At 33.9% G+C, this 14,794-nt stretch overlaps 1 protein-coding gene across 1 annotated transcript in view; it reads right to left on the bottom strand.

Annotated features, from left to right (window-relative positions):
* Positions 1-11,426: 11,426 nt before the first annotated feature.
* Positions 11,427-14,794, bottom strand: part of LOC149130804 (uncharacterized) — a 19,612-nt gene continuing 16,244 nt past the window's right edge. Inside the window, exon 4 of the mRNA XM_089343577.1 lies at positions 11,427-12,261. Within this exon, the coding sequence (XP_089199703.1) occupies positions 12,086-12,261 (176 nt within the window). The 3' untranslated portion in view covers positions 11,427-12,085. The remainder of the gene's footprint in view (positions 12,262-14,794) is intronic.

The raw sequence follows: 14,794 nt of genomic DNA on the forward strand, positions 1-14,794 counted from the left end.
TTTTGAGTTTCATGCTTAGTCAAAAGTTTAAGTTCCATGAAATAATTCAATCAATATATTAGAGATTAAATATCAGTAGTAATAATAATAATAATAATAATAATAATAATAATAATAATAATAATAATAATAATAATAATAATAATAATAATAATAATAATAATAATGCTTTCTACTGTAGGCGCAAAGCCAGCAGTTTCAACGGATAGAGAGTATAGCCAATCATATCGACACTCAGTGTTCGATTACTGATTTTATTTATTCCAAAAGAATAAAAGACAAAGTCGGCCTCAGTGGGATTTGAACCCAGAACATAAAGAGCTGGAAGAAATACTGCATGATGCTTTGTCCGACACACCAAAGAAATGATGTAACTATTTATTGCTATTATGGCAATGGTAATAATCCTGAAATTTGGTGGTGGGGTCTAGTCGATTACAGCGGCTCCAGTACGTAACTGATACTTAATTTATCGACCCCCAAAAGGATGAAAGGCAAAGTCGACTTTGGCGGAATTTGAACTCAAAACGTAAAGACAGACGAAATACCGTTAAGTATTTCGCCCGGCGTGCTAACGATACTGCCAGCTCGACCTGTGTATGTGTACATATATATATATATATATATATATATATATATATATATATATATATATATATATATATATATATATATATATATATATATATATATATATATATATATATATATATATATATATATATATATATATATATATATATATATATATATATATATATATATATATATATATATATATATATATATATATATATATGTATATATATATATATACATATATATATATATATATATATATATATATACACATACACATTAATACACATAAATGTACATAGATACAACGCACATATATACACATACATATATTACATACACACATACAAATATATGCATATATATGTATGTATGCATATATATGTATGTATGCATATTAGATATAAACGCATGAGAACTACGATTTCGAAGTTTCGCCGATAACAGCTCTTCAAGCAGTACATATATATATATATATATATATACAGAAAGAGAGAGAGAGAGAGAGAGAGAGAGAGAGAGAGAGAGAGAGAGAGAGAGAGAGAGAGATACAGACAGACAGACTGACAAACAGAGACAGAGATAGACAGACAGACAGACTAAGTGCGTGTATGTATTTATGTGAATGTATCTGCATGCGTATGTGAAAGTATATATTTAGCGTATGCATTCCAGAAAAGTACTCAGGTGTCTACATACCGGTGATGGTGGTGAGGATTACTATTGTAATTTAGCCCCTGGTTAGTCGAGATGTACAGACTTATCATCAATGTGCTTCCAGCCACGACCTTCTCGTCTATTTGGATATAAACAGGCACCATTGTCCTATGTATCCTGTTTTAAAGTTAGGACGGCAGGGTAGAATTTGAGGGGGTTTCGGCTGCTGTTTCTAGCTTATTGAGCAACCATGTTGAGTATCCCGATGATGTTTATGAGGGTGATGATGATGATGATGATGATAACGATGATGATGATGATGACAATGCTGATGACGATGATGATGACGATGATGATGGTGATGATGACGATCGTTTTGGTGACGACGGTAATGATGATGATAGTGGTAGTGGTGGTGATGATGATGATGATTCTTCGCCATAACTGTCTTCATTATCGTCTCTGACATCATCATCGTCGTCGTCGTCGTCATCATCATCATTGTCATCATTATCACTCCAATAATAATAATAATAATAATAATAATAATCATCATTTCTACTATAGGTACAAGGCCTGAAATTTTGGGGGAGACGGTAGTCGATTACATCGACCCAACTACGTAACTGGTACTCATTTCATCGACCTCGAAAGGATAAAAGGGAAAGTCGACCTCGGCAGAACTTGAACTCAGGACGTAGCGACGAGCGAAATGCCGCTAAACGTTTTGCCCAGCATGCTAACAATTCTGCCAGCTCGCTGCATTTATGTAATAATAATAATAATAATAATAATAATAATAATAATTATTATTATTATTATTATTATTATTATTATTATTATCATTATTATTATTATTATTATCATCATTGTTATTATTACTATTATTATTATTATTATTATTATTATTATTATTATTATTATTATTAATATTATTATTATTTTATGTCTGACTTTTGTTTTGCATTTGTATAAGTTGGATCCAAGTCTCACCCAGAGACCTCAAGAGACAACAAGATAGAAGTTCATGTAGGTGTTATGCCTAGGGTGACATATATTTGGTTTTGCACATAGTGTTGTTCTAGAGAATGTTTAAGAAACCATAAGAAAATTATAAGTTTGTTTTAAAATTTGAGATTACATTTTACGTAGACAGACGTATTCTTCTTCTCTTTCCTTCTTTCTTTCTTTCTTTCTTTCTTTCTTCTTCTTCTTCTTCTTCTTCTTCTTCTTCTTCTTCTTCTTCTTCTTCTTCTTCTTCTTCTTCTTCTTCTTCTTCGTCTTATCATTATTATTATTATTATTATTGAGAGAGCAGTGCATTATTATTATTATTATTATTATTAAGAAAACTCTCTGTTTGAGATAGAGGTAGTATACGAACCAAAAAGTATTGCCTATGGCCACTTTAATGTGGCTGTCCTCTAAGAGACAATGCTGCCATTTAACCCCAGGAAGACATTTCCTACAGCTGGTTTATTCAGTGCGCTTCTCGCACTTGATATTTATTGCAAACGCGAGATAACTCCCGCCACCAATTAGTCTTTTTAACTCGGGTTTTGTTGGAACTCCTGGAATATTGCATAAATAGCGGGTTTGTAACCTGCAACCTACGGTGCCATGCTAACTGTACTCTTCAATTATCTAATAGTTTCTTGATGATTCTGGCTGAGCCAAGGAGGCAAACTTTTTGCAACACCTCTACTAGACACTGGTGCGGTGCTCTTATTTTCATTGTGTTAAAAGTGTTTTACGTAGGATGTGCGCGGTGTCTAGTAGTGCTATTTTCTATATGTTATATATACTTTTAAGTCTTGCAGTTTTTGTTATGTAATTGAATGTTTTTTTTAATCATACCTTATTCACCTGTTATAATAGGGATTGTTTCTAGTTTTAGGCTATATTTCCAGACCTTTGGATTTTGAGAGTTTCCCTATTCCTTTTAGAGATACATTGTGCTGGGATTGATATGCTGATTACAAGGCAATTTTTTTCTTGATGATTTTTGATAACTATATCCGTTATATTAGCCTTGATCTCTCTGTCTGTATTAGCATATCTCCGAGTATAGTTGCTTTGTCATTTTCTGAGACCTTTTCTGGCATATGCCTTTATCATCTTTTTTTCTGCTGCCATTCCATAGTATTGGCATAGCTTCCAGTGTATATAGGTCTCAAATATTATTATTATTATTGTTATTATTATTATTATTATTATTTTATGTTTGACTTTTGTTTTGCATTTGTACAAGTTGGATCCAAGTCTCACCCAGAGACCTCAAGAGACAACAAGTTAGAAGTTCATGTAGGTGTTATGCCTAGGGTACCATATATTTGGATTTGTACAGTTTTGTTCTAGTGAATGTTTAAGAAACCATAAGAAAATTATGTGTTTGCTTTAAAATTTGAGATCACATAGACAGTATTTTACGTAGGATATGGGCAGTTCCCATGAGCACTATCTTTTGAACTTCAGCCATTTTGGGGTTTCCTGGTATCTGAGCTAGGTAGTAATCAGCCCGTTTCGCTGTCATTCCCAGGGCACCTATGACAATAGGTATTGTTTTCGTCTTCAGATTCCACATTTTGCTAATTTCTATTTCAAGATCTTTATATTTGCTCAGTTTTTGGTAGGTCTTGACAGATACGTTTATTATTATTATTATTATTATTATTATTATTATTATTATTATTATTATTATTATTATTATTATCATTATTATTATTATTATTATTATTATTATTATTATTGTTATTATTATTATTATTATCATCATCATTATTTATTTTTCTGTCACTCTCTTCGGCGCTAAAAGACATTGACGAAAACAGAAAATTTTTTTTTTTTCACATAAAAACAATAGCAGCATCAACAACAAGAACTACAACAATAACAACGAAACAGGAGTGAATCAAGGAAATATTTTCAAGTTGTTTTAAACCCTTAAAAAAATCAGAAAAAAATCAGAAAAAAAAAGAAAATTTCTCAAAGAAAAAATAACAAAAGAAACCCTTTACAATCGACGTTACAGTATCCCTCCGCGGGATTCGTACAGTCGGTTGAGCGACGAACAAAATGTCTCGTGGGATTTTCTCTGGATCTCTACATTCTGTGATCGAATCCCCACAAAAGTTTAATTTCGCCTTTCATTTTTCCGGGGTTCATAAAATAAAGTACCAGTCAAATAACGCGGATAATATACTCGACTGTCCCTTTTCTTTCTAGTTTTTGTTTGTTATGCCTTAGCATTTCGTCCGTCTTCATGCTCTGAGTTCAAATTCCGCGGAGGTCGACTTTGCCTTTTATCTTTTCACGGTGTCGATAAAATAAGTGCCAGTTAAACACAGGGGATCGATATAATCGACTAGCTCCCTCCTCTGAAATTACTGGCATTGTGCCAAAATTTGAAACCATTATTATTATTATTATTATTATTATTATTATTATTATTATTATTATTATTATTATTATTATTATTATCATTATTATCATTATTATTATTATTATTATTATTATTATCATCATTATTATTATTATTATCATTATTATCATTATTATTATTATTATTATTATTATTATTATTATTATTATTATTATTATTATTATTATTATTATTATTCCTTTGACATGGGCTAGATAACAAATATCAGTCAAGCGACAACCAGTCACTTAGGGCAGACATTTTAAGATAATGCTATTTCCTAGCTTCCGGTCTCGTTAGCTTTTCATCTTTGGCTCAAATAATAACGGTGAAGAAAAAAGTTTCCAGATTTTTAGATCAAAACAAGAACTTACGAAGAGTGTGAACCACGTATCATTTCTCTGGATTTCGCATATACTATCATCATCATCATCATCATAACCATCATAACCATCATCATAACCATCATAACCACCACCACCACCACCACCACCACCACCACCACCACCATCATCATCATCATCATCATCATCATCATCATCATCATTATTATTATTATTATTATTATTATTATTATTATTATTATTATTATTATTATCATTGATCATCAAGGTGAGCTGGCAGAATCGTTAGCACACTGGATGAAATTCTTAGCGGTATTTCGCCCGTCTCTACGTTTTGAGTTCAAATTCCGTCGAGGTCGACTTTGTCTTTCATCCTATCGGGGTTCGATATATTAAGTACCAGTAAAACACTAGGGTTGATGCAATCGGCTATTCACTCTCCACAAAAATTTCAGGCCTTGTGCTTTCAGTAAAAAGGATTATTATTATTATTATTATTCAGTAGTTTTATTTTATAACGTGCTTTCACTTCACTACCGAGCGCAGCTCTGTGTGCCTTGGGTATGTGCTGTGGTTTTATGTTATTATTATTATTATTATTATTATTATTACTGTTGTTGTTGTTGTTGTTGTTGTTGTTGCCATTATTATTATCATCTTATTTTGAACAGTCTCCACCCAGTTTACTGCACCAGCAGTTGTACCTCCTCTTTCAACTTAACGCATGCATATCATTGTTTAATGTGGAACTATGTTTGTATACAACATATGTTTCATTTTGCTGTGGAATTTTTGTTGCAATTTTTTGCTATTTTAGTGTTTCATATGTTGTGTTGAGGCTGTGTCTCAGCAGTTGCAACATTTTGTTGTCTGGTGGCTACGTAGATTATGTGCTGTGTGAGGAGTGGTATGTGTTTCAGTGCTGAGTTTTTGCAGCGCAGGGTAACGTCACCCCCAGGAAACCCTTAAAATACATTCCGTGGTTCGGAGAACCCCTTAATAAAAACTATGAAATATCTTGATTGTTCCTTTCCTTTATCTATCATAAAGATAAATTCCGGAAGAGATTGAACAAACGCTAAAACTGATTTTTAAAATGTTTGCTGAACCCAAGAAAGAATGTTTTAAAACTTTCGATTGAAGCAAAGCATTGTTTAGATCAAATTTCTTAACACTCCATTATTTAGAAGTCGATTTTTCCGCAGGACCCGTTTTGTATCTACAGACGCAAGGATATCAAATATACATGCGTGTACGATAAAATTACAAATAGAAAAGTACATGCGAGAACAACTGAAAACCTGCACATAAGTTTGCATATATTCAGTATTTATCTCATTATTTTCTTCTGAATTTCCAGCGGCCCACCGCGTTCTCCCTTTCTTCATGTGTTTCCACGGTACCCTGATTAGGAAATGCTGCTGTCGAGTCTGTGCCGTGTGAGTTATATTACATTATTAGGTAATGATTGATCAGAATAGAATCTGTCGATAGAATGTGTTATAGTACTGGTTGTAGCTAATATAAGAGTATATGTTATGTTGTTTTATTGGTTATTGATTGTCTAAAGCAGGCACAGGTAACCCTGTTCAAAAAGTGGGTCGCACGAGACATGGCTTATCATCAAGGTAATTTTTTGCTAGACGTGCCTTCAGAAAATTTGTCTATGACTGGTCTCAATTGTGTGCTGCTTAGGAAATAGTATTTGATTGCGCGTCCAGAGAGTAAAACTGTGACCTCGTCAAAATGAAGCGCCGCACTAAAACCTTAATAATATTCAGTGGTTTCGTGTTTATTGTTTCGCCCATCTATTTTACTTAAATATCTATCTATTTTTCCATCCATCCACCCATTCACTCATTTTCTCAACCTGCTACAATTCTCAAGCATCTCCCCCCATAGGGTCTTTTCAGAAGCAACCGTCATTATACTTTTCAGCTGGATTTCCAAGCGTGACCAACTAAGACTATAAATATTATCCAATCATTTCGTTCTTGATTTGGTGGTGGTGATGGCCTCGTGATGGTGAGGATAATAATAATAATAATAATAATAATAATAATAATAATAATAATAACAATGGTTTAAAATTTTGCCACAAGGGCAGCAGGGAATGACTCGATTACATCGACCCCAGTTATCAACCGGTACTTTATTTATCGACTCCGAAAGAGTGAAAAGCAAAGTTGACTTCGGCGGAATTTGAACTCAGAACGTAGTGACGGGCGAAATACCGCTGAGCATTTTGTCCACAGTGCTAATGATTCTGCCATCTCGCAGCTTTAATAATTATAATAATAATAATAATAATAATAATAACATAAGCAACAACAACAATGATTAATAATTTAGGTAGAAGACCGGCAATTTTGAAGGAAATGGTTAAGTTGTTAATCTCGACCCCAGTACTTGATCGGAACTTTATTTTATCCAAAGCAGTGAAACGAAGGGCACAATTTGAGCTCAGAATATAAAAGGCCTGACCAAATGTCGCAAAGCATTTTATCCGATGCGCTAACGATTCCGCGAGACAATTATAAAATTAGAGAGTGAGATCAAGGCTAAACGGCCCGATATTGTTGTGGAGTGTAGGCAGGATAAGAAGTTTCTCCTAATCAAATTCAATAAACGATAATGCATCCCTAAAAAGAAAATGGAAAAATTATCCAAATTTAAAGTGGAATGGGTATGAATGTGTGTGGAGAGTAGGAGTAATTTTTTTTTAAATGGCCTCTATAATAATGGGAATATTTTGGTAAATAACATGTAAAATACACAACTAAACTCAAGCATCACCGCACATAAACCGAGGCAGACAAAACTGGTCTTGGTGGTGGAACGAAAACACGACTGAAATAATAATAATAATAATAATAATAATAATAATAATAATAATAATAATAATAATAATAATAATAATAATGATAATTATGGGAATAGACTCAAAAAGATCTGCATTCTAAGAACAGACCACCTACTCAGAAAAGTGCCTTCCATTATACAGTTACACAACTCACCTTTTGACAATCTACGGCCATAGATTCAATCGTGGCTCTATAAAGAAGAAACAGCGGGAATAGAAACAGTAATAATAATGATAATGCTGGTGGTGGTGGTGGTGATGATGATGATGATGATGATGATGATGATGATGATGACGACAATTATGATGATAATAGATTCAAGTTTGGACACGCTGCCAGCAATTTGAGGGGGTGGTTGAAATCGATCGCTTCAACTACAGTAATCAGCTGGTACTTTATTCTATCGAACCCCGGAAGGATGAAAGGCGAGGTTTGAACTCAGAACATAGAGCCAGAATAAATAATAATAATAATAATAATAATAATAATAATCCTTTCTACTAAAGGCATCAGGCCTGAAATTTTGAGCGAGGGGACTAGTCGATCACGTCGACCCCAGTATTTCACTGGTACTTAATTCATCGACCATAAACGCATGAAAGCAAAAGTCGACCTCGGCGGAATTTGAAATCAGAACGTAAAGACGAACGTAATACCGTTAAGCATTTTCCCCCGGCGTGCTAACGATTCTGCCGGCTCGCCGCCTTAATAATAATAATAATAATAATAATAATAATAATAATAATAATAATAATAATAATAATAATAATAATAACAATAATAATAATAATAATAATAATAATAATAATAATAATAATAATAATAATAATAATAAGAAGAAGAAGAAGAAGAAGAAGAAGAAGAAGAAGAAGAAGAAGAAGAAAAAGAAGAAGAAGAAAGATTACCAGGATGTTTTAAGCATTTGACAGACTAAAAGACTATTGAAAGCTTCTTGATTTCTATAAATTATTCAAAGAATTGGATGAAGCCTGAGTCATCCAAAATGATCTTTTCTACGATACACACAAAACCACCAATTGTAAGGGTGGAGGTAAGTTGCTTACATCGACCCAGTACGTGACTGGTACTTTATTCCTTTCTGCTCTAGGCACAAGGCCCGAAATTTTGGGGGAAGGAGCCAGTCGATTAAATCGACCCCAGTAGGCAAATAGTATTTAATTTATCGACTCCGAAAGGTTAAAAGGCAAAGTCGACCTCGACGGAATTTGAACTCGGAGCGTAAAGACAGACGTAATACCGTTAAGCATTTCGTCCGGCGTGCTAACGTTTCTGCCAGCTCGCCGCCTTGGTACTTTAGTTTATTGACCCTGGAAAGATGAAAGGCAAATTCAACCTCAGCGGGATTTGAAATCGGAATGTAAAGAGCAGGAAGAAATGCCGGTTAGCATTTTATCCGACGCTCTAACAATTCTGCCAGTTCAACAACTTTTCCACGTAAGTCCTACCAGGAATTAGACCGAACCTGAGACAAACCAAAATAATAATAATAATAATAATAATAATAATAATAATAATAATAATAATAATAATGGCTTCAAATTTTGGCACAAGGCCAGCAGTTTCGTGGGGGAAGGGGCTAAGACGATAAAATCGACCCCGGTGCTCAACTCGTCCCTATGGTATCGACCTGGAAGGGTGAAAGGCAAAGTCGACCTCCACAGAATTTGAACTCAGAACGTAATGGACGGACGAAATGCCGCTAAGCATTCTGCCCGGCGTGTTAACAATTCTACCAGCTTGCCGTCTCAAATAATAATAATAATAATAATAATAATAATAATAATAATAATAATAATAATAATAATAATGACTGTTGCTGATTTAGGCACAAAGTCAGCAGTTTAGGTGTGAGGGTGGGGTGGATTGTGAATACCACCGACCCCAGTATTTGACAGGTACTTTAAGGCAAGGTTGACGCCCACGAGATTCGAACTTAGATGACAAACAGCCGGAAGAAATACTGCATGGTATTTTATCCAATGCTCCAGCGATTTGGCGGCCAATCGATCAGCCTTGGTGATTTTCTCTGGCTTCGATACCGGGTATAAGGCCAGAAATTTAGGTGGCGGTGGGGACCCTCGATTCGATATCGACCCCAGTACATGACTGGTATTCTACTTTTATCGACGCTGGAAGGATAAAAGGCAACGCGCACTCTAGCGGTATTTCAGCTGTGACACAGAGTGCAATTGGAATGAAAGACCCTGGAGACCTTTAACCAGGAACTCTAAAGCATTTCGGCCATTTTGCAGTTCTCCTGGGAGAACAGCTGGAATATTTAGAAATAGAAGAGTGATAAATTGATAGAAGGTAAACAAAACAACCTTGTAAAAATTAATTAAAAGTGCATTGGATTAAAGAATGCGGTGTAACAGTGTTTCCCGAAGGCATCAATCTCCAGAAAGTATTGAATCTCAGAAAGGAGACGAAATCATGGAATGATTTGTGAAAATTTTGTTATTGTTGCTGATGACGATGATGACGATGGTGATGAGGATTATATGAAATAAATATTTTATAAAAATGTTTCCTCTTGTTATTTAATTATATTTTTTGTCCATTTTCTTCTGTAACATTTAATGAGTAAAAGTTTAATTTAAAAAAAAAAAAACAAAGAAGATTTTTTCTTTCTTTTTTTTTTCTTGCAGCCCATTGGAAAACGCAGACGATAAGAGATTGTCTGGAAAAATTCTTATCAAATTCTCGTCTTCTATTTCCCAGCAGAGGTTTAAAAGTTGAGGGATAAAAAAAAAAGAAAGAATCTTCACAGATTCAATGGAATAACCATATTCTCGAAAGATATTTGCTTTTGTTTTCGTTATTTTTTGTCTTTTTTATCGTAAAAAATCGTAGAAAAAAAGAATAAAAAATGTTTGTCTTATTTGCTTTTTTTTTCTTATGGAATTATTTCATCAAATGGAAAATTTCAACTGTTGGGTAAATTGTCTTGAAATTATTGATTAAATTTAGGTTTTGGTATCACATTTTTTGGTAAAGGTTGTTGAGAGAGAACAGGAAGAAAAAGAAGTAGAATCTGAGAGTGAGAGACAGATAGATAGATAGATAGATAGATAGATAGATAGATAGATAGATAGATAGAGATAGAGAGAGAAAGAGAGAGATTGATGAGGTGAAGAAAGAGTATGTGTGGAAGAGAGAGATAGAGAATATATGTATGTGTGTGTGTGTGTGTGTGTGTGTGTGTACAGGTATATATGTGTCAAAAGTGTCTCTTTGAGGAACGGTAAAATAAAGGATTGTGGGAAGGAAAACGGAAAGTAGAGAGTGACAAAGAGTAAAAGGCTGAGAAAGCGAGGAGCATCTGGAAACATATAAACACACATACATGCATACATGCACACACACGCGTATATACGTATATATATATATATATATATATATATATATATATATATATATATATATATATATATATATATATATATATATATGTATGTATATATATATATATATATATATATATATATATATATATATATATATATATATATATATATATATATATATATATATATATATATATATATATATATATATATATATATTCGTTTATCCAAATCACAAGCTTTTGTATACTTCTGTCCGCTGTTTACTCCAAGTTTCCGATCCGCTGCTCATTCCTCAACAAAAGATGGAAAAAAAAAGAGAGAATGGGGAGAGAGAGAGAGAGAGGGGGACCAAGAGAGAGAGAGGGACCAAGAGAGAGAGAGAGAGAGAGAGAGGGACCAAGAGAGAGAGAGAGAGAGGGGGGAGAAGGATGAGGCAAGTATAGTGGAAATCATCAACTTTTATATTTTCTTCTAATTCTGTTTCTTTCTGTCTCTCCTTCCATCACCACTCCTTCATCTAATTTCTTTCTTTAATCCTTTCATTCTATATTTTCTTCTTTCATTCGGTATTCAGTCTTTCACTTCATTTTTTTCTTCTTTTCTTTTGCTTGTGTGTGTTTTTTCTCTATTTTTTCTTTTCTTCTTTTTTACAAAAGTATAATTCAAACGAACAGCCAGAAGGTCGCTGTTTCGTGTTGGGCGAGCGGTAGTGAGTAGTTTACAGTTATGTAGGGGATGTAGAGTGTAGTGGTGTGTAGGCTGGAGTGTGTGTGTTTGTGTGTGTGTATATGTGTATGTGTGTGTGTGTGTGTGTGTGTGTGTGTGTGTGTGTAACGTCCATTTTGTTTTCTATTTGTCAGTACTGGAGAGTAATTCTTGCTGAGATGAAGGCGAGCATGGGGAACTGGGACTCTGAACTGCTTCGTAATAGGAGGGTGGGGCTACCCCTTGGTCGCCCGATCGACTTCGACTTGAACCCGAATGGACTAGATTGACGACGTTTAGAGTGACATAAGTGTTGTTATCTGAAACAGAGAACAAAGAGAGATAATAATAATAATGATAATAACGACGATAATAATAATAATAATAATAATAATAATAATAATAATTATAATAATAATAGTAATAGTAATAATAATAATAACGTGAAAACACGTTATAAAAATAAATAATAATAATAATAATAATAATAATAAGAAGAAGAAGAAGAAGAAGAAATGGAAAAACTTTCAAAATACAAAGACCTGGAAATAGAGATAACTCGAATGTGGAATCTAAAAACAGAAACAATTCCTATCATAGTAGGTGCCTTAGGTATAATAAAAAAATATTCAGACAAATACATAACAAAAACACCAGGACTTACAAATATATATAACATACAGAAAATTGCACTACTGGGTACTGCACACATTCTACGCAAAACACTTTCAATACAGTAAACATAAGAGCACCACAGCAAACCACAGCACATACCCAAGGCGCACAGAGCTGCGCTCGGTAGTGAAGTGAAAGCACGTTATAAAAATAAAACTACTGAATAATAATAATAATAATAATAATTCAGACAAATACATAACAAAAACGCCAGGACTTACAAATATATATAACATTACAGAAAATTGCACTACTGGGCACTGCACACATCCTGCGCAAAATACTTTCAATACAGTAACCATAAGAGCACCACAGCAAACCACAGCGCATACCCAAGGCACACAGAGCTGCGCTCGGTAGTGAAGTGAAAGCACGTTATAAAAATTTAAAAAAAAAAAAAATAATAATAATAATAATAGTAATGATGATGAGGATGATGATGATGATGATGATGATGATGATGATGACAACAATAGCAACAATAAGAAATGCCCCGATGCAGTACCAGGCAGTGGCTCTCATGGCTTCTGATCTTAATTGATTGGAAGTGTTATCATGTACATTGTTTTGTCTTGGTATAAAAGATGGGCTACAGCAAATATTCTGCTCAATACCACAGATTTGCTGGTCAGTTGTTTGACCATAACCAGTTGAGCATGTCCCTTGGTGGCTGACGATGTGTGCATCTCTGATCACGAGCAGAAGTAGTGGGGAAGCACCTTGGGTAAATGTCTTCTACTATAGCCTCGGACCGACCAAAGCCCTGTGAGTGGGTTTGGTAGACGGAAACTGAAAGAAGCCCGTCATGCATATATATATATATATATATATATATATATATATATATATATATATATATATATATATATATATATATATATACATACATATATATATATATGAATATATTTGTGTTTGTCTGTCTTTGTCACCCTCCTCCAGCATCGTTTGACAACCGACGTTGGTATGTTCATGTCCTCGTAACATTAGCGGTTCAGCCAAAGATAGAATAAGTACTAGGCTCACAAAAAATAAGTCCTGAGGCCGATTTGTTCGACTAAAGGCGGTGCTGCAGCCTGACCGCAGTGAAATGACTGAAATAAATAAAAGAATAAAAGAATGCACACACACACACACACACACACACACATACATACACATACACACACACATACACACACACATACACATACACACACACACACACACACACACACACATTACTCTTTTAACTTATTCTTTGTAAGCTTAGTAATTTTTCTTTCGTTTTTCTTTTGCCGAACCGCTAAGTTACAGGGACGTAAACACACTAACATCGGTTGTCAAACGATGCAATTTGAAATATAGGTAAGGAATTTCCTGTAATTGATAAGGAATCACCTTCTCACAGTATGCAGGTATCCGGATCTTGGTGAAAGCAACATGAAGAAAGGGTAGTTAAAGATGCCTAGAAAACTTACTTATCAGTCATTCATAATCGATATTTTAGCAATGATGCAATCACACTGCAACTAGCATACGACTTCAGAAATGCATTGCATCAATTTACCAACTAAACTGAAATTATCTATTTAAGGTAGTAGTATATAGAGTAACGCTAAAACAATTGGTTAGTATTGCGATGGTCTATATTGCGATGACTGACAAAGAACACCTTTAAAATAAGGTAAACACAACACACGAACTACTTCAGGTTCAATGTCATAATTCATTCATAATCACATACTCAACAAATCTGGAAACTGAGAAATAGAAGAGGCGACAATATTCCATGTAAATGGTGTTGTTTAGAGAAAACTTGAGAAAGGAAGACAGAAAAAGAAAATTTAAAAAGAAAGGAAAAAAGACAGAAAGCACGTAACAAAACAAGAAAAGTAATAAAGTAACAAGATAAGAAAGCCAGAGACAGATTCACACACACATACATACATATCTATACACATGCACACATATACCTGTCTATACACACACACACATACTTAGAGAGAAAGACAAAGAGAGAGAGAGAGAGAGAGAGAGAGAGAGAGAGAGACAGAGGACTAGTGGATAGAGAGATCGATAGCTAAACATACAAATAGATACCTTGGAAGATAGATAGATAGATGAATAGAGATAGAGAAAGAGAGAGAAGGCGAGAAAGAGAAGGAGAGAGAGAAAGAGAGAAGGAGAGAAAATAAG

The sequence above is a fragment of the Octopus bimaculoides genome, chromosome 27, assembly GCF_046866305.1.
Source record: "Octopus bimaculoides isolate indiv1 chromosome 27, ASM4686630v1, whole genome shotgun sequence".
NCBI lineage: Eukaryota > Metazoa > Mollusca > Cephalopoda > Octopoda > Octopodidae > Octopus > Octopus bimaculoides.